The following is a 24,110-nucleotide window of genomic DNA, read 5'->3' as shown; positions in this document are numbered from 1 at the left end:
AAATTCAATTTTATTATTCAACATAATTGCCTTCGAAGGCGATACAGCGATTATAGCGATCTTGTAACTTTTCGATACCATTATTATAGTACTCTTTCGAGTTTTCCTCAAAATAGGCCGCAGTTTCGGTAATTACTTCGTCATCGGTCTCAAATTTCTTGCCAGCGAGCATTCTCTTCAGGGCTTCGAACAGAAAATAGTCGTTGGGGGCCAGATCTGGAGAATACGGTAGATGCGGAAGCAATTCGAAGCCCACTTCATGTAATTTTGCCATCGTTTTCATTGATTTGTGACACGGTGCATTGTCTTGATGAAACAGTACTTTTTTCTTCGCCAAAAGGCCGTTTATGTACGATTTCAACCTTCAAACGCTCCAACAACGCTATATAATAGTCGCTGTTGATCGTCTGTCCCTTTTGGAGATAGTCAATGAAAATTATTCCACGAGCATCTCAAAATACAGACGCCATAACCTTGCCAGCCGACTGTTGCGTCTTTCCACACTTTGGATTCGGTTCATCGCTTGCTCTCCATTCCGCTGACTGTCGATTAGACGCTGGCGTGTAGTGATGGAGCCATGTTTCATCCATTATCACATATCGACGCAAAAACTCAACTTTATTGCGATTAAACAGCTTAAGCCAGCGCTACACGATGCTACGAACACCCTCGAATGCTAGGCGCTCGATGATTCGACGCATCGTGTAGTTGACTGACGAGCTACGAGCCTCCAATGTCGAGCGCCCATGTTTGTATAGGAGACGTAAGCGACAAAATGAACAAAATCGACTTTTTCGCCGTTCTGCATTCTACGCAATGTAATACGTTTGCTCAACATGCAAACAAACATTGTTTGTTCGAAAACATTTGAGCAATTTTGAAAAAAACGTTCCCGAAAAATCACCGTTTGTCCGCATAACAGACGCAGTTCCATACACCTTTCAAACATCGTTCGAAAATCAACAATTATCAGTATTATGTGCTATTATCTTGAATCACATTCTTCGTAGAGTCCAAACATGCCTGTCACGATCATGTCTTATTACTTAGTGTTTCCTAATAGATTAATATATTACTATTTTTGTATACTGCACTGCGATGAACAAAGAGAATGAATTGTGTTTTTTAATGTTTTTTAATGTTATAATTAAGTAGATAACGAAACAATCAGATCAGTAGTAAAATTGAAATAATATTGGTTTTTAGCATTATAACTCCTCGAATTCGACATCGAATTATTCCACATACTCAACATTTACTCATACCGTTGGTGTAAATCACTCCACCATGCGAATGATCGTGATATCGGTAAATCATGTTGCTAAAACTACCAACATTGCAGATTGCCTTTACAAATTCAATTGATTGAAAAACACGAACCTGCTGTTTTTATCATATCCCAGAGTATTCAGGAAAAAAGTACTATCATAGACTCGCAACAAATCCAGAGCACCTTTTCCAGACATTTCATAAAATTTCTTCCAAACCTATTTGATTTTATCCAATAACAATTGAAACTGCCGACGGAGGCGTTTTGACTATTATCGGAAATGTAAATACTAACGCTACAGACAGAGCAACCTGGTGATTACGTCTAGCTATAAATAGACGCAAACGTTTTCCAAATGAAAAAATATGTTTTAATTCGCAAAATCTCCTAGGCCCTCTTTTTGCCGATAACATCCTTCAACTAGACAGATTATTTAATTGGAAATTTGCATGGTTACGCTTGTAGACAAAAAAAACAACAAAAATGCGTTTTATCAACACTAATGGTGTTGGTGATTACGTCTCTTCTGCAAACATGGGCAGAATAGCTGGAGCAGAGTCCGGATAACGTTTGTCAAGCCACGCTTTGGTTTGCACTGTATTTTTTCCATCAGAAAGCAATGCTTTATTAATACATTCGGATTTTTCAATTTTTTCCACAATAACAAAAGTTGCTTCACTCCCAATGCTGTAACTCACGAATCACTCGACCGATTGCTGTCAAATTTTGACACGTATCCAAGTAGATTTTTGCAAGAGGCGCCATCGACGTCAACGCCTAGACGTCAACCTTATGAAGTTAACAGCCGAACTGTTAATTTTGATCTGCCCTTTTACTTGATATTTCGCTCAATTTAGTTGTAGTCTTTCTTTTAAAAAGAAAAAAAAACAATAAAACACAGATGTATAGGGTAACATACCACCCTTGAAGTCGGTGAACGAATGAATAAAATTGAACAGAATGTCAGCTAGAGTCAACATAACAATTGCCTATATAGTGTATACATGAATATAACGATAGCAAACGATATATATTTACATTAAGCGAGCCCCAATTTCAAAGAGTATTAGCTAGAGAACAAAGACGCTAGACAAGAAATTTTTATTTTTTTTAAGTCAGTCCCGATGTCAACTAACATGTTTTTGGTACTAGTCTGTAGTGGTGTAGGACGTGTGCATGCTGAAAATATAGAACAAAACTAATTGCAGTGATTAAAGAACTTTAGCTTCAGTCATCAAAAAAATCCTCTCTTAAAATACCAGCTCAATTATCCATTTGAACCAAAGATGAATAAAACCGGAGGTAGTTGAAACCGCTAGAAGTTTTACCAAAGTGAACATCGCAAAAACGCATTATATCGAAGTACTGAGAAAAATACACATATATTTATGCTTCAGCAAATGAGCAAGTATTCAAGCTATACAATATTAACCATTCCGTACTACACTTAACGTCGAGAGTAATCAAGTAAAGTTGATCACGATCATACAATGCCCACATTTCACTTCGCTTTGCTAACCGCAATCATACATTTTAACTGGAACTAAACAAAATTCATTCCACGAGCTCTACTGGCCATATAGACGTTGGATTGAGCATTCTTTAAGATCTAAGCAATACGTTGATTGGGAAATGAAATATCAATAAGATTCAAGCTTTCATTATAGGCTATGTGATAAACATTCCATAAATATGTTTGAAAAATCAGCCCGTTTATATTGTATTTATTTATCCTTTCCTTATATTTTCAATTACTTTATCAAATGATCTACTCGCTCCAGTACACAGAGCGCTATGAAATGTACTTAATTTGTCTTAAGGGATGTATAACTAATTACCGAAATCGATGTAAACTAATAATCGGAAAATTAAAGATAAGAAAAAAAAAGATGAATAACCTGGTACATTAGTATAACTAGTGTACTCGTGTTTTCCTTAAAGCATATTGACACTGAATTTAGTGACCAGACATCACTAATAGAATAAAAATGAAGCATCAAATATTTTAGATGTTTAATTCGGATGACAATTCCTTTTGACTCATTCTTTCGATCATATTACTTACATAACACATAATATTTACATAAGATTTTGACATTGGAGAGGAAAACAAAACATTTCTGTTCAAGTTGGCTGTCGTCAATCGCATAACTATATCTTCTCTACTCATTGATCACTGATACAAAGGCTTTATCACAGTCTTCATTTACCTTTTGTTTCTCGCTAATGAGCTTAGACACAAAGGTCGAATGTGTTTTCTCGGTGTATTCAATTATTTATTTATTTATTTACAATGATGCTACATCTCTTGAAGAGATTGGATCTTATTCACAACATTATTCTGCCAATGCACTCGGTTGATAGCTGCAGTTCTTCAACTCCCGGCTGCACCGATTCTTGCCAATTACCGAATTCGATGCGAACACCATCTTTGCAGAGCTGCTGTCCGGCAATCTTTTTTTCCCCATTTATTTATTTATTTAGGCTCATTAGTATTTTAGCTGTATCAGAGCCAGATTTTAATCGTGTACAGGTTACATGTTTAGTTTAGTGAAACTGGATTGTTTCTATCAACCAAATTGAAGCTGTTCAAGCTATTCTACAATTCTTTCCTTGACACTACACTGTTATCCTTCTTTTTATCTTGCAAAAATTTAAATGATTCAAAACATAATTCATGCACAATTTTCTCAAATGAAAGCAATTCAATCGTGCTAAGCAGCGTAATTTTTGAATTAAAGTCAGTTTAAGGTAAAAAAAGGTCTCAAGGAAAAGTTCAATAATTCTTTCGTAGATGAGATTTGATCATAAGCGTGGAAGATTTTTTTCGTCAAATACGATCCTCTATCACCTGATATATTTCGAATCAGCTACCTAACAACTTATATATAGCAATATTTCAAACAGATATAATAGTTTTCGATATTCTATTTAATTTATGAGAAAGTTTTCTCAGCAGTTTAACCCATTAACGACCAAGCTGTAAAAAATATTTTTTTACGAACTCCATTGGTGTAATTTTGATTATTAGCGTTATAGAAACCCAAATCATCAAGAATTATTTTTTCCGTCCTTCCGTTTTCCGGAAAATGACAAAAAACCGAAAAATCGCAAAACAAAAACATTGGCTAAAACTTACATTTACTGTAGGATGTTCAATCCAATGGTTTTTTTTCTACATCACAATGTGTGTTCTTTTATCAAAGTAATAATGTAAGAAAGTTCACATATTTTTGCATTTTAGAAGGTTTTGTTTTTTTATTAGGTTATGTGAGGTTATGTACTTTTCGCACATAGTTGCTATAATCCGAATTTATTGTCCGATAAAGTTATACAAAATCGAATGAAATTGATGGCCAAGTGATGGTAAGTGATAGCTAATACCATCTGGTAGCTTTCCCAAGCCATGAAAAATTATCAATGTTGCTGTTCGATTTTTCGAACGCTTGGCCTGAAATGGGTTTAACATTTCTTCATGTTTTTGAGGAATCAATTAACTTTATATTAAAATAATTTATTTCTCAAAAACTTATTTCAATCGAGCAGCGGATTTCAAACCAAAAATGTACAAATTTAAAATAAAAAAATGGGGAGGATCGGGGCAGCGATTGATTAATTTGGCGTTGAATTGCTCTTTAGAATTTGATAAGTGATGTTTTGATAAGGATTTTAGCGAAGAAAACCAAAGAGCAATACAAATAACTTTTCGGGCAAGTTTAGTAAAAATTCAATGAGTCGTGAGTTTTCTGATGTATACGCCGATTCTGCATTCCGCCGGATTTGCATTCCGTTCGTAACCTTTATTTCGTTCGAGATATAATTTTGCATTCCCTATTTTTTTGCCCATTTAATGTTCGAAGAGAAGCAGATCGAACGAAATGCCAAAAACAACTTGAACGGAATACAGAACGGAATTTTATCAAGTCGATCTAAATATTTCGAATCGATCGAAATATAGAATAGGGGTGGTAATTTTTCCCCGCGAGCGTTTTGAGAGCCATCTAGACACTCAATGAAAAATGGTCAATAAGCAGTTGAAAAATTGAAATATATAAATTGAAAATATTTCTAATACGCTATTAGAACCCTCTGAAAATTCCCGGAACTATTGCAGAATATTCATATTCATGATTCAAAATTAAAGGATAAACGGATCATTCAATAGAGAATACCTCTGTAGAAAATAGTTCTACTGAAACTTTCCATGAATCAAATGAAAGCGAAATAATCAGGTTGATTGGATTTGCCATCGATTTGCGGTGCGTTCATCATTCCATGAAATATTCATGATTCAAAATTAAAGGATAAACGGATCATTCGATAGAGAATACCTCTGTAGAAAATAGTTCTACTGAAACTTTCTATGAATCAAATAAAAGCGAAATAATCAGGTTGATTGGATTGTTATTGTGAATATATTTTTAAAATTTATAGAAACTTTGAAAGCAAACGTCTTATCTTTTCTTGCAATGTCCCCTTTATTCCTCAATCTTTTATAAAATAAAGATCTTTAGATATCAGTGCACGGTCTCTATTCCAATTTTTTTTTTCTTGAATTTTTTTTTTAATTGATAAAAAAAATCTATGCATATAGAATTGTTCTGTTTGATTTTGTGCGCTTCATGAACTCGAAAAGCTCGCCACTGATGGAGCTCATATTATGACACAATATAAAATTCACTTAAAGGATTGTTGTTGCTACTGCCAACCCCTCAGGAAGCTTTAAGATTTTCAGATGGAATAAGCACACTTCTGGAGTTAAGCTGTGAGCCTAAATCAACTTTCCAGTATTAAATACGTATTCTATGTGGTAGCAACACATTTTTTTGCAACTGTTTAAAAAATCGTGAACTAAAATTGTATCCGTTAATGATTTTAAATCCATTTAGTTTTATTCGTTTGGCGTTGCTCAAGATCAATCTTTGGAATTGTGTGATGTAAAATCGGGTGCGGATTGTTCAACTGCATGTTGCGCGTTTCCATGTTGGAATACTAGATAGCCAAAGCGTGGCAGGGTACAGCTAGTAAAATTTGAAAAAAAAAACTTAAATGGAATTAAAATTTAATTTAAGCGCAATCCAGTTATTTCCTCAATTATACTAATTATATAAGCAAAAATGTCCACGGAGGGGGAGGGGGGAGTGTAAAGTCGTGCTTTTTCTGTCCACGTAGTTATTCTAGAACAACACAAAGATGGTCAATTGAGGATCCTGAGTTTTGAACTCACGATCGATCGCTTAGTGAACGAACGTGCAACCAATGAGGCTACGAAGACCCCCATCCAGCAATCTTGCAACATGCCCTGCGCACCGCACTCGTCCAGCCTTGGCGACATTCTAGATGCTGGGTTCGCCGTAGAATTTCACCAGTTCTAGGTTCATTCTCCTACTCCATGCTCTGTTTTCCTGTACACTACCGTATATTTTTCTGAGCACTCGACGTTCGAAAACAGCAAGGGCTTGTGAGTCCTTTTCGAGTATTGTCGATGCTTCGTGCCCATAGAGAACAACCGGTCGAATTACGAATTTATCATCCGGCAAAGGTAAACAAATTCCACTACCACCTCGAGCTCGCCGCCGTCGATCACAACACTACTATCAAGAATTTTCCTTCTGCTAGCATGTATTTAATCTTAGACGCATTAATCCTAAGCCCAATCAGCCCTGCTTCATGTTACAGTCTGGTATAGAAGTCAGCTACCGTCGCATGTGTTCTTCCGATTATGTCCTAGTCGTCGGCGAAGCAGAAAAACTGACTAGACTTGTTAAAAATCGTGGCCCACATGTTGAAGCCCGCTCTTCGCATAACACCTGCCAACGCCACGTTAAAGAATGGACAGGAGAGTCCATCGCTTTGTCGAAGTCCCTTGTGAGTCTCAAACGATTTCGACAGATCGTCTTAGATCGGCACACTACGATGATGCGTTATCGTTGCCTGAATCAGTTTTGTTAGCTTTCAGGGAAAGCCATGTTCGTCCACGAAACTCACCCACAATCCAATCGACGAAAAAAACATCGACCTAACAACGACCGTAACGCTGTTACCTATTCACGATGACGACGATTAGGTATCGACATCTGGATACGGCATTAGTTTGTATGAGGCAAACTATTCTCTATCATATTAGTCGGCCCGAATCAGTTTATATTTGCTAAAATTTGTATGAAATTTTTTTCTTGGCATAATTTTTTCTACTTAAAGTACGTTGTCATGACCCTAATTTGAATTATTTTCTATAGACGTTCAGATATTCTCAAAAAAACTTGTCATTATAATATAAAATTATCTCAAAACATATTTTTTATGACGTTTTTTCACCACTTGCAGGCAATGGTGATTTTCACTTACATAGAGTACTAATTTGATTAAGGAAAAATCATGTTCATTCATAATTTTCATTTTAAAAGTGTATTGATTCCTTCTGCAAATCCATACTGTCATGCCTATTACCCTATATCGTCAACGCGGATAGTTCGTTAGTCGAAAATACTGAATAATTAAACAAACCAAATGGCATCACTGGTGGTTCTTTTTTCCACTCCGCTAAACTGTCATCTCAAACAAAAACAAATGGATCATACAACTGGTGAGTATGAAATATATTTCGGCTTTTTAATTATTAATTATTTTATCTTGTCTTATCAGCTATGAATACATTCGACTCGTTTGCTTCCATCAATCGGTAAGTGAGAAAGATGATTTCTCCCATCAGTGCGGATTTCCACTTCTATCACAGCAGCCAACAACATCCGTTTTCCTGCAGCAGTAACCTTCAACCCCTGTTGGCAATGCCGGGGGACAGCATCAACAGCAGCAGCAGCAGAATTTGACCATGGTATGGTATTGCGAAGAACTTTCCCCATTAGAGGTTCCGTGCTTCGCGCACATTCAAAATCCTCTTCAGACACGAAAACTCAACGACAAGGAGGTATTTATCAACTTGCTCAGCTGAATTACCACCCGGAGGAACCCGAATGCACTGATTCCGTTGTATAGTAGAATGAAAATAGGCGAGGTAAGCGAACGTAATCGCATGATATTTTAATAGTTCGCATTTTTATCCGGATCATACAACTGGTGAGTAGGGAATTCATTTCTGCTTTTCACTTACTAATCATTTTATTTTGTTTCAGCTATGAATACATCCGACTCAATCAATCGGCGAGTGAGAAAGATGATTTCCCTCATCACCACATTGCTTATTTCCACTTCTGTCACGCCAGCCAACAGCATCAGCTTTCCCGCAGCAGTATCCTTTAAGTCCAGGGTGCTATTCCGGGCAACAGCATCATCAGTAACAGCAGCAGGACCTGGCCATCGATAGTATTTCGAGCAATTTTCCCCATCGGAGATCCCGTGCTTCACGCACATTGAAGAAACCTCCTCAGCCACATATGTGTGTCAAGGAGAAAAAGGAGCTGGATTCGAATCGTCAATCCAGACAACCCGAATGCACCGATTGCATTATATATCTTGTTTATATTTTATATGCATTTTGTGTTTTTTTGAATAAAATGATTAAAATCGATCAATGTTTTTCCTTTTCATGTTTCATAACAAACCAATACAAACAAGAGACGATCAGTGTTGGAAGCAGCGTTACATGCAGGTCGACGCCTTGCATATGTTGGCAAAAAAGTGGCGTCAAGTTGTTCGATGAATGCATATGAAAGGTCGATAAATCGATTACAAGGTGGCAGCATTTGAGGTCGATTGTTGACATTTCATCGACCCGATCTTGGCAGGCAAAACGGATTGTGGGCAGTTGCTGTCGTCGGTCGATATATATGCAGCCTTGAAATCGACGAAGATGTGGTGCGTAGGAACCTGATACTCGCGGTATTTTTGGAGATCTGCCGCAGTGTAAAATTCTGATCCGTCATCGAGCAACCTTCCACGACTTCCATGGATAACTTTCCACAAAATTGTTTACCATTGGCGATAGACGGCAAAAGAGGATCTGAGACTGAATCTTGTAGACACCATTCAGGATCGTGATTACGTGGTAGTTCCCACAATACAGCTTGTCGTCTTTCTTATAGATGGGGCAAATTACTCCGTCCTTCCACTCCTCCGGAAGCTGTTCTGTGTCCCAGACTCTGACTATCAACCGGTGCATACACTCTACAAGTTTGAACCCATCCTTACCAGGTTTTTTGTGGTTCTTCAAATGATTAATGGCCGCCTTAACTTCACGTCACGGTGGTACATCGTCGTTGTTCACTGCACCGGTGTGCGAGGCGTTTAGTTTCTTGGAGAACTTCCGCGATTCTCGAAAACGATAAAGCAGCTCCATCTCCTCACACTCTTTCTCTTCCAGGCGGCGCATTTTTCCCGAAAGAGATGTGTTTGCTGCCGTCGCTTCAGTCTGCATCGTTCCACGTTTTGTCGTGTCGCTCATTTCAGCATTGCTGCACGCTCTGCATCTTTCTTGTTCAGAAGCGCTCGGCACTCGTCGTCAAACCATTCGTTCCGTTCCCTCCTCGTTGTGCATACCCGGTGATTGTCTAATCGCTGCTTTCAAGGTGTTGTAGCATTCATCGAGGGGAACAGCATCCAGTTCGTCTACCCTCGATAACGCAGCTTGAAGACGCTGCGAGTATGTTGCAGCAACGTTCGACTCCTGCAGTGGTCGTAGATGGTACCGTGGTGAGCGCTGGTGTCTTGTGTTATTGACGACTGACAGTTTAGAACGCAGTCTGACCATCACCAGGTAGTGGTCTGAAGCGATGTTAGCAAAGTAGTACCAATCGTCAATCAAAACGTGGTCAATTTGTGTTTCTGTTTGATAATACTGATGTTGATGAATCACCAGCCAATCACACTTTTCTGCATCTCACCCATCACGATGAAAGCTGTACCCAGCTCGTGCGTGTTCCCGCAACTCTGGTAGATGTTATAACCATCTTGAAACGATCGCACAATCGAAATATTCCAGCACACCTCCTGCAGCGCAACGCTGTTGAAATTGCGGGCTCTCAATATTTTTGAATGAATTCGGGCACTCGCAAGTAAGTTGATAGACTTGCAGTTCCATGTCCCGAGTTTCCAATCTCTAGTCCGTATTCTTTGCGTGTTCCGTTGGCACGCAGGATAGGGATCAGACACCCCTGACATGGGGAACAAACCCTGTTTTGAGGCACAGCTCCATGGTGAACAGAAGATCGATAGGCCCTGTCAGCATAACTTTTTCATTAAAAAAATTGACTTTTTTCGGATGATGATAAAAAACTAAGACAGATAATTGAGTATGATAAATTTCCCATGGAAGGTAATTATATTAGCTTACTTGCAAAAAAAATCTACTCTCTTGCAAGCGGCCTTCCGGTAGTTAACCAGAATATTCACCACGGCGGACGAAAACATGCATGTAGGCATATTTTTGAGTTGTTTCTTCGTTTTATTAATCAATTCCTTCTCAGTTTTCGCGACAAAATTGTTGAAGTAGATCTTACGCTTCAGGTCTGCCCAGAAATTCTCGATGGGACGCAGCTGGGGAATGTTGGGTGGGTTTGCCGACTTGGGTACTACATCGATATTCAAACGCTCTATCTCCTCTAACGATCGCTTCGAGTAGTGGGCCGACGCCAGATCCGGCCAGAACACCGCGTCTTCGTCCTTATGGTATTTCTTGATGAACGACGCAACTTTCGGCAGGCACTTCGTACTTTAAATTTCCCCGTTCACGGCCAGTCCAGAGCTAAAGAAGAGCGGCTTTGACACCTCCTTCTCGCTGATTGTCAGCCACAGCAGCACCTTCTTGGGGATCTTGGAGTGTGAAATAAAATTCACTTCGGAGCTCAAGTTCTTCGTGGGGGAAACAAAATACGAAGTACCCTACCAGTCGTTGCCATCCAGGGTGTGATAGGTGTCGTCTTCCATCACCACAGCCACGTCTCGATTCGGCGGGAAAATCGACTGGACTGGATCTTATTCAGCCGCTGCCGCTGCGTCATTGCCGGCAGCTCCGAGACCAGCGGACGGGACTTTCACTTCCTGACATGTAAGTCCATGTTCGCCAGGTACTTTTTCACTGTTTGTCCGGTTACACCGACCTCCCGCCCAAGCGCACGCAACGATGTAGCCACTTTTCCCTCGATCTTCCACTTCAGCATCCTTTGGAGCTTCTTGTCGCTCAGAGTCGTCGGTCGTCCAGAACCTGGTTTTCTTTCGATGCTCTGATTGGTGTTCAATAGTGCCAAGATGTTGTAGATGCCGGACCGGGCGTATCCGGCGACCACAAAGTGCCTCGCGATATCCGTTTTCGACGCGGCGGGCTAAAGTTCTTTGAACGCGCACACTTCTGAGCGGAGTAGCTTCACTGTTTTCGCCATCACGGTTAGAGCTCGACTGATAGAGCTGTCAATGCTTTTCTGCTGACTCATGGGTTACTATGATTGATGATGCATGGGTAGTTTTGTCAGTGCGTGTGAAGGGAAACCCATGAAAAATCAGCCATTTTTGTCCATTTTTTTATGCAAACGATACGACCAAGATCCCACCGGGGTTGGTTACACGATCTTCACTATGATTACTTGTACAGTCAACCCGTGCGTACCACGTTATATGGAAACCGCGCTATAAGAAACTCGGATTTAACATACAAATCAGGCTAATTCGTAGATCGTTGTATGGAAACCATCTCCCGTGTTGTATGGAAACCACGCTATAAGAAACTCAGAATGAGCACAAATCACATCATTCGTACCGCGTAGTATGGAGACCAATAAGAGATCATAGAAGGAAATGATAAAAGAAAACTAAATTAAAAATTTCCATTCAAATGTTAAAATTTCATAACTACATTCGGGTGTTCTCCTCTGATAAAAATGGATCACTACCTAGATGGGGACTACGGACGTTGATGATGCTATAGTTAAAGAAGTGACTTCGCATACTCAATCTGCACATCCACTCTGTTACCATTCTTAAAGTATACTGATTTTTCGTAAACAGAACACAATACGCTTGTGCACGGTTTGTGAACTCTACAACAGTTCATGTTGCAAACGTTTCATCTTTCCCACACGCAATACGTTTATTTGCAATAAAGTACTAGTAGCAGCTGAATACTACTGATATTATTGAGAGTGCAGAATTCATTTAATCTCTTGTGATCAACCTTCCTCTAAGCATTTCAGATAAACCCCCTTCCGCTTTCTGCTGCTAACGACTAAGAGATTATCTTGAATGCTTACATAAACATATCCAGTTAAAAAATGCATTAGGTCCACGAAAAAAACTGATGGGACTTTGTTGAACGGAAACCGCGCTATGAGAGTACCGCGTTATAGGAGGGCTGTCGCAATTTCGTCTACACGTTATATGGAAACCGCGTTCTGAGAGTACCGCGTTATAGGAGGGTTGACTGTACTACAACCGTACTACAACTACCCTACTCAACGTTGGCTTTGGTTGTTTTTATCTGAATATCAGTCCGGCTCTGCCGTTTTGTGTTTAAAAAAAGGTATCTACAAAAATAAGGACGCATTTTTTCCTATCAGAGAGACACAAACCAGATGTTGGTGTGTACCTGACTAAAGGTTTTTTGAGCCTCTATAGATAACAATAAGACAAACCAAGTATCGAATTTTACAACATTTTTTAACACTTAAAATCTACTAGAAAAATTTTACACGAGTTGTTCCCAGTTTGCTGACCTTTTTTATTTTATTGTTAGTTTTGACAGAAACGTCTTCAGTACCTGTATGATGACTCGAAACGTAAGAAATGACAAGTGTGCACAAAGGTCAACTGCGATTTGCAAAAACATTGATTTCAACTGGAAAAGTCAGATGGTGTCGATTTTACCCTGATTTCCTCTCATGGCAAAGTGAAGCTAGCTAATACTAGATCAACATGTCAAAAGGGCCAATTTTCTTTGATCGATTCTCCTCATCTACATTCTCTTTTGTTAATAACTCAGCAGTAAAAGCATTTCCTGATGTGTTCGATGATATAGAGTGTGAAAGGGGACCTCGTTTATCAAACTACATCGCAAAACAGGAGCAAAATCTGTCTGTAAGGCCGTGGTTCTTGAATGAGAAAGTCGAGAGACTCGAGAATCGATCGAAGAAGATTTTGAGATGTTGATCTAGAATAGTAAAATAAGCTCTTATCGACTCGATTCACATAATAGACCCCAATATTTTTCGGGAGGCCATACGCAACATCGACGGGAACTTGATTCATTGGTTATCGATAAAATTTTTGTAGATAATCACTACCGTGGGGATCTTGAAATTCCTTCCACCTACAATCCAGTGATAATGAAGAAGAGCAGAGAGATATGTCTAGGGTGCTTTCCCACCAGGAGAGTTGGTTCATCAGTGTTCAGAATTGTCATTTTGAAGTGGTTACACAGAACATATATCATCGTGGTACGATTGTCATCATAGAGTGTCCCCCAACAGTTTTCATGGGAGTTGAAGTTACGTTAAGCAGCGGCTTTGACAAAGCCTCGACAATATCAACAAAACTAATGACGGCCTATCGTAGTTTTGGGAGGAATATCATCGAGGCAATCCAGAGGTTTTCGCTATTGATTTGTGCCTGGAGATGGAGTTCTCTATTTCAGTAGAAGCTAATTAGTGTTATTAGATGGAATCTGAAATTCAATTCTAAATATTTATTTTACAGCATCAATTCTATTATCCCATTAAAGAATCCTTCCTCTCATGGATATATGTACCACATTTCTATCTGAATAATATACTTTCTTTATTTTTTTACCTAACACTTTTATGTTCCATTTATAGTTTTTCGAGATAATACTTGTTTTTGCTTAACTTCACCATTCAAATTTCACTTCAAGATGAAGTTGGCATTTATGGCGCCTGTTTGAAACGTTGCAAATTAAACCCGATTTGGATTGCAATAAAATGGACATTTTTCATGATTGTTTCTCTTTTTGTTCAATGTGGCTACGATTAAAACAGTTTCAGTTTTGCTGAAGTTTAACTATCGTTTCCAGGTTTAAATTTATATATTTTTGTACTAGAAATGAAGGACACATTCCACTATTGATGTTCCAAATGCAACTAATTAGAAAAGCATATTCAGAAGAAATATTTGAAGCCTATTGTTGAACTTTGTATCTAATCATTACTCACGCCTCGCGGGAAGTTAGATTATCATTATGAAAGTTGGAGATTATTTTTGTTGGAGGGTTTTGAAATATGTGCAGCTACGCTTCCTTCGTTAAAGTGGTTATAGTTCGCGAAATTGTCCAAATAGTTCATCAATCCTCGGTGCTGTTCCTAAATTGCTGTTACAAATATTCAATCATATTTTGTTGTATTGTTATGTCTATTCGTAATATGTTTATACTATACATATATTCTAGAACTTTTCATGTGGCGTTGTATAACAAAACGTAATACATGAGCTATGACAAGAAAAGTTCTAACGTTATCCTAGCTCTAGGTAGTTGTTAGCAACAGCAATTATTTAAAATCTAAAAAAAAAATTCAACAACGAATAAACATTCTGGATACAATTGGTATTCCTAGCAAATTTAAACGTAAATCATACAGGGATTCTTCTGTAATCAATTACTGATTTCGGTGTGGTTCCATTTTTGGACTTTGGCAAAACGAATGGAGTGCATAAAAAATCTACAAAATGGTGTTCCAGATCAACATTTTTCTGTTATCCATTGATAACAGAAACGAACCATTGACTCCAAATTATGCCAAAATTGGCAGCGCCAGCGGTGAGATTAACAGGAACAATTGTCCTTATTGGTCTGGGTATCGTTACTTAAAGTGGTTCGGCCGAGCTGGGCTGGTTTATGCTGCACGCCCGACTCAGACGAGTTCAGATCAAGACTGCCATCCAGAACACTTTGGTAGATTTTGCGTGCCGTTTCCAAGAATGCTTCCTCCACATTTTGTCCTCTGTAACGATAGTAAACTTAATTTATTTGAATCACACATATGACATAATAGAGACATTCCACCAATCAACACGAATTTTTCGAAGAACTATTTGACTGCATAGTTTTGATTCAGCTGAAACTTTGCCAACTTGTTCAGCACTAGGTACGATGTAATTTTAGGGTACTAGTTTTCAGAATACGATCACGACTAATTTTTGAAATAGGCTTGTGTAAAAATTGTATCATTTCAGAAAATAAACTATAATTTATTCCTTGGAAAACCAACGAATGACCATTCGGGCGATTAAAGCAAGGTTGGATCTGGATTTTTCCAACCGCACGATTCGACGACACTTCGTGAAACGGGACCTGAAGAGCTACTTCGTCAAAAAGCGACCAATGATCAGCAACACCCACAAAAAACGATTGTTATTGAGTTATTTTATATTGAAACTTAATTACATTTGCAGTTTGAGCTGCTAAAATTTGCTGCTACAGAACGGTAGTGTATTCCATACAAATCCGAACAATGAAAAAGAACTCAGAAACATGCTCATATTACTTTATTGTGATGCTGTTTGGGTAGAGTTAGTAAATAATGATGACGAAATCTAACTAGACTGTGAAGCCAACCTTTCTCATGATGTTTCCCTTCAACAATTTCCTACATTTCATACTTTGACCAAAATTTTGTAGGTCAACTCTTCCTAACTCGATATGCAAGTGACCATCGAGTTTGGGAAAATATCGAGTTAGGGAGAGTTGACTGTATTATAGTTTTGGAGAATTTTTTGTAAAGAATTCGACCATTAAAAATGTGTACGTTATATGGATGTAAAATGTACGTAACATCGAAGTTTCCCTGTGTTTATATTCTTTTCTAAACTCCATCAGTATAAGTATCGAATAAAATTCTTCTTCTTCTTCTTTGTTTTTAAGAGGCTTTAAACTTTGCAGTTCATTCGCCTCTAACAGAATAAAATTGACAAATAGAATTAAGTGCATCATGAGAATATTCCGACAAAAAATTAAGTAGGAAATAAAAGAAAGAATAAAAAATTGTTCAACGGTTTCATTGTAAAAAAAAACTAATGACTTTATCTGTATTATTATTATGTTTAATCAAAATGAAACCGTTTAACTCAAAAGGTTTTCTTCACTTTTTTATCAAACTTTATTTCCATTTTTTTTTTGCCAAACCAAAGTTTTCTTTCAGTGTGTACTTTTTCCAGAACCGCAAAATTATAATTTATAACTTTGCCTAAGACTCCATTTCGATCAGATAACCCGTTTGGCGTTATAGTTTATTTTCTGAAATGCATTTTTGGGCGTTTTCGCTCTCATGTGCTTTGCGAGTGTAAATTGGGAGATGTTGTTTAGTGTTTTGTGGAGAAGCGTGAATTATAAGCTGCAGTAACGTCGGCTTTTGATCGGATGTTCTAACGGTAAAAACGCCGGTACATATATATACGGCTTCTGTTGATCACACATGCCATAAAATGACATAAAAAATCCACTTGCGTATTTTTTTTCCGTGTTTTTTCATCGATTCAGCCCTCGGTTTTGACAGCTGGTTCGCTACATCTGACATAAGCATAATTTTCATAGCTGCTTAAACAATTTTTGGTGCGTAGTGACGTTTTTTTGACACTGAGGAAGCTTCCGGAAAGTGAGTGGAAAGCAAATCTCAACACAGGTTCGATTGTTGACGAAACATTTCTGGAAAGTATGGGGTAAACTGGTCATTCGGAAGCATCAGATGCTCGGCAGGCTGGCTGATCGACCGAGAAGAGAACCGTAACGTAAGATTGATGCAAGATTGGATGGAACAAAAAACGACTTCAGTTTGAGAGAGACTATATATATTAGGCTGTCAAAAAAGTCGTGCGGTATTTCCGCGAGGTGTCGTTGTAAGCGCGTAGTTCTAGTTGTATTCATTGTATCGAGTCATACTATGGCTTGTTGGAAAGGTATTTTTGCGCGATATAATATAGACCTTGACAGTGTTTTGTTTGGTTAAGTCGTTCGTGAGTTATAGTGTCGCAAATATGGAGCAAAATAAAGAGAAAATCCGACATATTTTACAGTACTACTATGACAAAAATGCATCTCAAGCTGCCAATAAAATTTGTGCAGTTTATGGACCCGATACAAGTTAGCACCAAACCACCAGCCACAACATCCAATTCCGGACAAATTCATCAACGCACCCAGTACCAACGAATCGATGCCAGCCAAAACATTTGCCATCAGTTCTAGAGATACCTGCCGGTACCGAGGAAGACAAAAACAAAACATCACCAGCGAGCGACAACACGCGCCACTTGCGTTTCTTCGAAACCATCTGGCGCATTCCAATTCACCATATAAAAGGGAAGCAGCAGCAGTCCATAGAGTTAGTAGCAATTAGAACTTGTGTAGGATTAGTGAAGTATAGAAAGTATTAATAAATTTTTTTAATGTTTATATAGTAATAAAATCGTAATTTACAGTTTCCATTTCCACCGCACAACGATGGTTTCAACGTTTTCGTTCTGGTGTAGAGGTCGTCGAAGATGCGCCACGCTCCGGAAGGCCTGTCGTCGAAAATTGCGACAAAATCGCTGAATTAGCCGAGAAAGACCGGCATAGTAGCAGCCGTAGCATCAGCCAAGAGCTGGAGATAAGTCATCAAACCGTTATTAACCATTTGAAGAAGCTTGGATTCACAAAGAAGCTCGATATATGGGTGCCACACACGTTGACGCAAAAAAACATCTTTGACCGTATCGACGCATGTGAATCGCTGCTGAATCGCAACAAAATCGACCCGTTTCTGAAGCGGATGGTGACTGGCGATGAAAAGTGGGTCACTTACGACAACGTGAAGCGCAAACGTAGCGTATATTGAAGCGTATATTTGGGTGACAATGATAATGGTCATCTCATTTGAATTTTCATTTGTTCATAAAATTAGTTACAATCATCTATTTCAAGTCAAATATGCGCCGTTTTGTTCGATGACTTGTTCCCAACGAGATGCCAACTTCATAATACCCCTGTTATAGAAGCTCGCTTCCTTATTGGCAAAAAACTCGGATAGCCAATTTTCACAGGCCTCTTTTGTGGCTAACTTCTGACTACCTAGCTCGTTCGCCATGGACAAAAACAGGTGGTAGTCAGTTGGTGCAAGGTCCGGACTATACGGCGGATGCAAAAGAACCTCCCATCCGAGCTCCCAGAACTTCTGGCGCGTCACCAAAGAAGTGTGTGGCCAGGCGTTGTCCTGATGGAAGACAATGCGGCCTCTGTTTATCAAAGATGGCCTCTTCTTCATGAGTGCTACCTTCAAGCGGTCCAGTTGTTGGCAGTACAGGTCCGAATTGAGCGTTTGGCCATAGGGAAGCAGCTCATAATAGATTATTCCTTGACAATCCCACCAAACACACAGCAGAACCTTCCTGGCCGTTAATGAGGGCTTGGCCACCGTCTGAACCGCTTCAGCGGGCTTCGACCACGACCGTTTGCGCTTCACGTTGTCGTAAGTGACCCACTTTTCATCGCATTTTTCAACTCCCGAACGACTTAACCAAACAAAACACTGACAAGGACTATATTATAGCGCGAAAAAATACCTTTCCTTTTTTTAAGTTCTATCGGTTACTTCTCAGGTTTCCCACTATAAAATCTCCGCCAACGCGATTGTATTTCGTTGAAAAGTACATGCGATAAATACTTTAATATTACCCCTTTGCGGTTGTCTGTCTGCTCTCAGGCACCATAGCAAGGAATCATACTAAATACTTTATTCAACGATGTAAACATTTTTTCTGAACAAATTTTAATGCACAGTGAACTTTTTCACGAATGTATAAGAAATTTCTATGAAAAATAGGTAACGGTACTCGATATGAGCAAAATATTATAAGCGTGGAAATATAAGAGAATGCCTTTCAAGCGTCGTCAATTACGACCGCAAAGGGTTAATATAATATATTATATACAGGTTACCTTTTTTTGTGCGGGGGATAGGGACCGCACAAAAAAGTCGCATAAAAAAAATTGTGCAAAACTTCACCAGCAGCTTTAAAAAATCGTGTTCGGTACACATTTTGAAAAGAACTTTTTTTGTGCGGTAGATAGGGACCGCATAAAAAAAGTTTCCCCCAAAAAAAAAACTGAAATCCACGCCATTCACCGTTCAATTTTCTTTCATTTTCCCTGCTTTGCGATGGGACATTTTACCTTTTCGGTTGCGCGTGGCTGTTTTGTGCTTTTAGTTGCATGTCGAAACGTGTTGCTGTTAGAAATCATGTCATGCAAAAACTTATAAAAATTTAGAGCATTTGATGAGAGGAGGGGAATGATTTCAGAAGTGGATGATTGAGACGCAAATATGCTTTTTTCGCAATGAAATGCATATAAACCATCGAAAAAAATAAATGAACGATAACTTCGTCAAATATGCTTCTTTTCATACACCGCACAAGAACAGAAAATCGCACAAAAACCGGTTTTACTGTAAAATGTTACAATTTTACAGGTTTTCCTTCTCAAAATAACTAAAGATAATCTCTGCCGCGTGTTGTAACACATCAGATTTTTGGGTTTTTGTTTCGTCGAGTAGTCAATAGCACGCGTTTACATAATCACAACACTTACCTCAGTGAATCCTGATTCTTACCTCCTCCCACTAACAACCATCCCTTCCATGATGAACGCTAGGGAACCACGCTATAGAGGCGACCCTTCTGGCCTTCGGGTGGCGAATATCATACTAACATTCCTTCCCTTCCCCTGGTGAATGTAAGGACGTGGCCGGCGTCGTTATTGACCATTTAAAGCACAAATCACCGAAAATTACACAACGAGAATAGTTTGCTCGTCCCAAGCGTCATTCTGTGTGTTTTTTGTGCAATTTGGCTGGTTCAGGTCAATCACGGAGAGCAACTACGAATTGTACAGTCTACGCAAGCTCAAGCTCAAAGCCTTTCCAAAAATTAGTCGTGATCGTATAAAAAAAATTATACCGTAAAATAACATCGTCCCGAAAAAAATGGCGATGTTTAAGCTGAATAAAAAAAAATGAAAATGGTTTCGTGTTGATTGGTGGAATGCCTCAATATCGAATAATTTACAGGTATTATCGGTGATCATAAAAAAATCAAACAAAAAAGAAAACAGTCACTGATCAGATGCTGCAGCGTGGTGAATCGACCAAAACATCTAACGTAGAGTTTAGATAAAACTAAACCGAGAGTTTCAACAATCCTACTTACGTCATTGCACTAGCCTCGGCGAACATTAGTCCATTTTCATCGGCAAACTTTTTGGCCTCCTCGTATGTAACCTCGCGGGTACTCTCCAGGTCCGATTTGTTGCCAATGAGAAATATCACAGTACTAGGGATTGTCAAATTGCGCGTGTCGGTCAGCCAACTCGACAAATGATTATATGTAGACCTATTTCGGAACGGAACTTAAGTACGAAATTGTTCAAAAGATCTCCTGTTATGTCTTACCGTCTCGTAATATCATACACCATCAAAGCACCAGCAGCTCCTCTGTAATAAGATCTAGTTACCGCTCGGAACCGCTCTTGCCCTGCGGTATCCCATATCTGCAATTTGATCTTTTGCTTGTCAACCTCGATGATTCGGGTACCAAATTCGACCCCAATCGTGTGTGGACAGCTCGCCATAACTAATGAGAATTATATTTGCTTGGATGGATTGATTATGAATATGTATAAGCTAAAATTTGAACTTACACTTTTTCTCTGTGAACTGGTGCAGCAGGCAACTCTTACCCACGCCCATGTCACCAATGATTATATATTTAAAAATGTAGGAATAGTTGTAGGGTCCAGCCGACATGTTGGTAACTGAAATTTATAGAAATACTTTCCTATTATTTGTTCTTCTATAGCGATTCTCTAGATACATTTTTCCACCGTCCAATTGTATCCTTCTAATACTTTCATCGACATTTCTTCTAAATAAAACATCTTTTGGAATCACAACTCAATAACCGCTAAAGTGTTGAGTGTACAAAAAGCAAGCACTAACTAATGCTGGTTTCACTATCAACTTCCTTCAAAGGTAGAAATAATTACTGTTTAACAACCGGAACGAAGCTAATGTGATAAGAACACCGAAATAGATTCTATATGTGGCGTATTTGAACACATTCATTCTAAAAAGGCTGTATCGTTCACTTATGCTTCCAAAGGTGAAAACTTTACATAAAGCGATAACACCTTCGTACGCAAATCGAACACAAATTTATAATGCTACACATGTGTGTTTCAGAGATAATATTGCAATAATGCACAGAAAGCGAACCAATGTCAATGCTAACAGTTGCATTGAGTTGTTTTTATTTTAGAAATAATTCGCTTGCTTCGTTCTATTTAATATCGTCTTCATTATCAGTGTATCGATATTCTATGCGATTAGTAATGACGTTTTTATTACATTATCATCTGATTCCAAAAAGCTTATCGTAAACTTTTGCAAATCCTAATCTAGAATCGGTTTTTAATTGTAAAATCATAGATGATTGATACTGATGTTTTTCGATGAATTAATTATCTGTACTATTTGTTAGCCATTTAGAGCCCATGCTAGTGTTTGTAACACTTTTTTATTACCACTAAAAACTACTTACGAGACGGAAAAATAGTTATAAACTAAGACATCAAAGTAATGATATCTTCCTAGTAGTTGAACACAAACGAAGGCGTAATTACAACACTAATAATGAATCACTAATTGGGCTTTAAGCAAAACACCGAAAGTTGAACAAAGCAAGCGAATTTAGGATAGTAAACATTGCAAAGTGCGGAAAATGTATATTTTTACACGAAAACTCCATTGAATTTTCTCTACTTACTAGTTATCGTTCTTCCCGATCCAATGGAAAAGAACGAGATGCAACCCAAGGCCCCCTGCTTATGTTGCACGGGTTTTCTTTCTTTCGTTCAAGTTTTCAACATAGATCAGGGCTAAAGAAAAAGCATTTTTGGTTAAACCATTAGGACGAAATGTACTGTCTTTAGGCGACTAAATGGTTTCCAATAAAGTAACGGATATCCGGCACTATCCTTTATTGCGAATTAAAAACGCAAGTGCCAATTCAAATCTTCACTGCTGCTCTCTCGATTGACAATATGGATGACTCAAAAACTTATGACATATCCATTCGGTTTTGGTTAATAGGTAAGGGTGTGTATGTGAATGCAGATAGAAAACAACAAAACAAAACGCTTGTGCATCGATCCCGAGATGGAAAATGAAAGGTGGGAAGAGTTTTTAAATCTGTGACGTCACAGATTTTGTTTATGTATGTTATTTTTCTTATAATAGTCCACTACATAGGAAAAGTGTTGTTATTAAAAGTAAAAATAAGCAAATGAAATGAACGAACTAGTTTTTTTTCCTAAATCAATGCTAGCGTTCAAAATCATAAGTGCCCGACATTTTAACAGAAACTGAAATTTCAGTATTTTTGAAGTGTTCTTACTTAATTTCAATTCAATTCTACTTCTCGTTACGTCGACCAAAAACGTAAACGAACAAAGTCAGAATCACACAATCTTTTGTTCCTTTGTCGGATAAACATTTGACAGTGCATGGGAAAAAATTTTGCAAGTTTTTTTTTCATGTAAAATGAAGTTGGAAAATAAATTGAATTGACTCCGTATGACTTAGATTGAGACGAAAAGTTTTCCGCTTGCGTCTTAGTTTTAGACGACTGAAGTTTTCAGCACCCTAATTGTGAAAAAAGTAATTACAATTGCTGACAAAAGTCAAACTTCCATAAAGTTGCTCTAGAATTAAAACATAGTAGACATTAGAATACTATTTCTGAAATCAAAGAAAAAATTTAACATTTTCGTGATATGTTTTGTTTTTTTTCAAAATGCGAAAAATATGATTTGGAAATCTCTAATTAGCTTCTGTATATCCTCTTTCAACGTTATTCGTAGACACATTCAATTTTGTACCATTTGAGTAACTGACTGGTATGCCTGGTATGTGAACTTCCTATCCTCCTGGCTACTAACACAATCAAAGTTCAATACAACCAAAACCCGTGAATCTTCCCACCTTCTATTCTTCATCTCGCATCGATCCCTTCCTTCCCCGATGGTCTTAGCTCCGATGGTCGATTGGAGTTGTATTTTGGTGCTACAAGGGGTGGTTTCAGAGATGCCAGGTTTGAAGACATTTGACTTAAGGTGAGATCAGAATGTCGTGTTGTACATCACGTCGCGACAATTGTGCTTTGACAGTTCATTTTGAATATGTGTGTTTCCATATAGTCGTCCACAATGATGCGTCGCGCCATTAGCATCGTTGTACTAAACGCTGACGTTGATTCTAAACTGCTTGCGTCGAATATGTCAATGTGTTGGTTTTTCAAAACATTCGATCGATGCTGATCGATGTCGTGAACACAACAAGAACAAGATTTTGCTACGATCTCAGATTTGTTGAAAATCGAGTTTGAAACAAATTTCATCGAATTAGTGGAAACGTACGATTTCTCGATTCGATTCTCGATTCTCGATTAGAATGGAAAAAAATACTGTCTCGATTCCACTCATCTAAATTTTTGCATTTCCCTCATTTGCCTCTCGGAATGATGTTAGATGGCGATAGAATCAAACTGGAAACTTTTACTTGAGCCAGCGAGTGTCTCTGTAAAATCATTCGTTTTTCACTCAAATAGCAATCACTGTGCCTCGATCGTGGCAGTAAAATATAGGTAGATAGTTGAAATCGGGTTGTTTTCTGTGCACTATTGCAATGACTTTTTTTTTTGTTTCTAGTATGAAACGATCTAAGCCAACGCAAAAGACCATATTAACGCAAGTTATTAGTGAGCGGGAAGGTGGATACATGTGCACTTGAATGCTGATCAGTCTTCCATGTTTCACAAAAAACACTGCGTCCGGAATAAACATGTCCACGCTGCT

General features: G+C 38.3%; 2 protein-coding genes across 8 annotated transcripts in view; one reads left to right on the top strand and one right to left on the bottom strand.

The window, feature by feature from the left end:
* The window catches only part of LOC129780624 (uncharacterized), a 38,995-nt gene extending 21,461 nt beyond the window's left edge, over positions 1–17,534 (top strand). For 3 of the 6 annotated variants that reach the window (XR_008743975.1, XR_008743972.1, XR_008743973.1), the window contains 3 exons: positions 7,598–7,856; positions 7,916–8,347; positions 8,404–8,798. The gene's annotated coding sequence lies outside the window, so the exon portion shown is untranslated. Of the gene's footprint in view, positions 1–7,597; positions 7,857–7,915; positions 8,348–8,403; positions 8,799–15,400; positions 15,780–17,236 lie in introns of those variants that run through there. The other 3 variants (XR_008743974.1, XM_055789097.1, XM_055789096.1) reach the window with 3 other exon arrangements.
* LOC129780625 (ras-related protein Rab-14) lies at positions 13,864–22,329 on the bottom strand. 2 transcript variants are annotated; one of them, XM_055789099.1, is made up of 5 exons: positions 22,022–22,329; positions 20,898–21,011; positions 20,650–20,830; positions 20,408–20,590; positions 13,864–15,168 (listed from the first exon to the last, which is right to left on the bottom strand). In XM_055789099.1, the coding sequence occupies exons 2-5, from the start codon at positions 21,001–21,003 to the stop codon at positions 14,991–14,993; spliced, it is 648 nt and encodes a 215-aa protein (XP_055645074.1). In that variant the 5' UTR covers positions 21,004–21,011; positions 22,022–22,329; the 3' UTR covers positions 13,864–14,990. The 2 variants fall into 2 exon arrangements, with proteins under 2 accessions (XP_055645074.1, XP_055645073.1); XM_055789098.1 differs by lacking the exon at positions 22,022–22,329 and adding an exon at positions 21,071–21,211.
* Between the last annotated feature and the right edge of the window lie 1,781 nt (positions 22,330–24,110).

This window comes from Toxorhynchites rutilus, chromosome 3 (assembly GCF_029784135.1).
Source record: "Toxorhynchites rutilus septentrionalis strain SRP chromosome 3, ASM2978413v1, whole genome shotgun sequence".
In the NCBI taxonomy this organism is placed as follows: Eukaryota; Metazoa; Arthropoda; class Insecta; order Diptera; family Culicidae; genus Toxorhynchites; species Toxorhynchites rutilus.
Note: the sequence above shows the minus strand (reverse complement) of the source record. Positions and strands in the feature narration are given on the sequence as shown.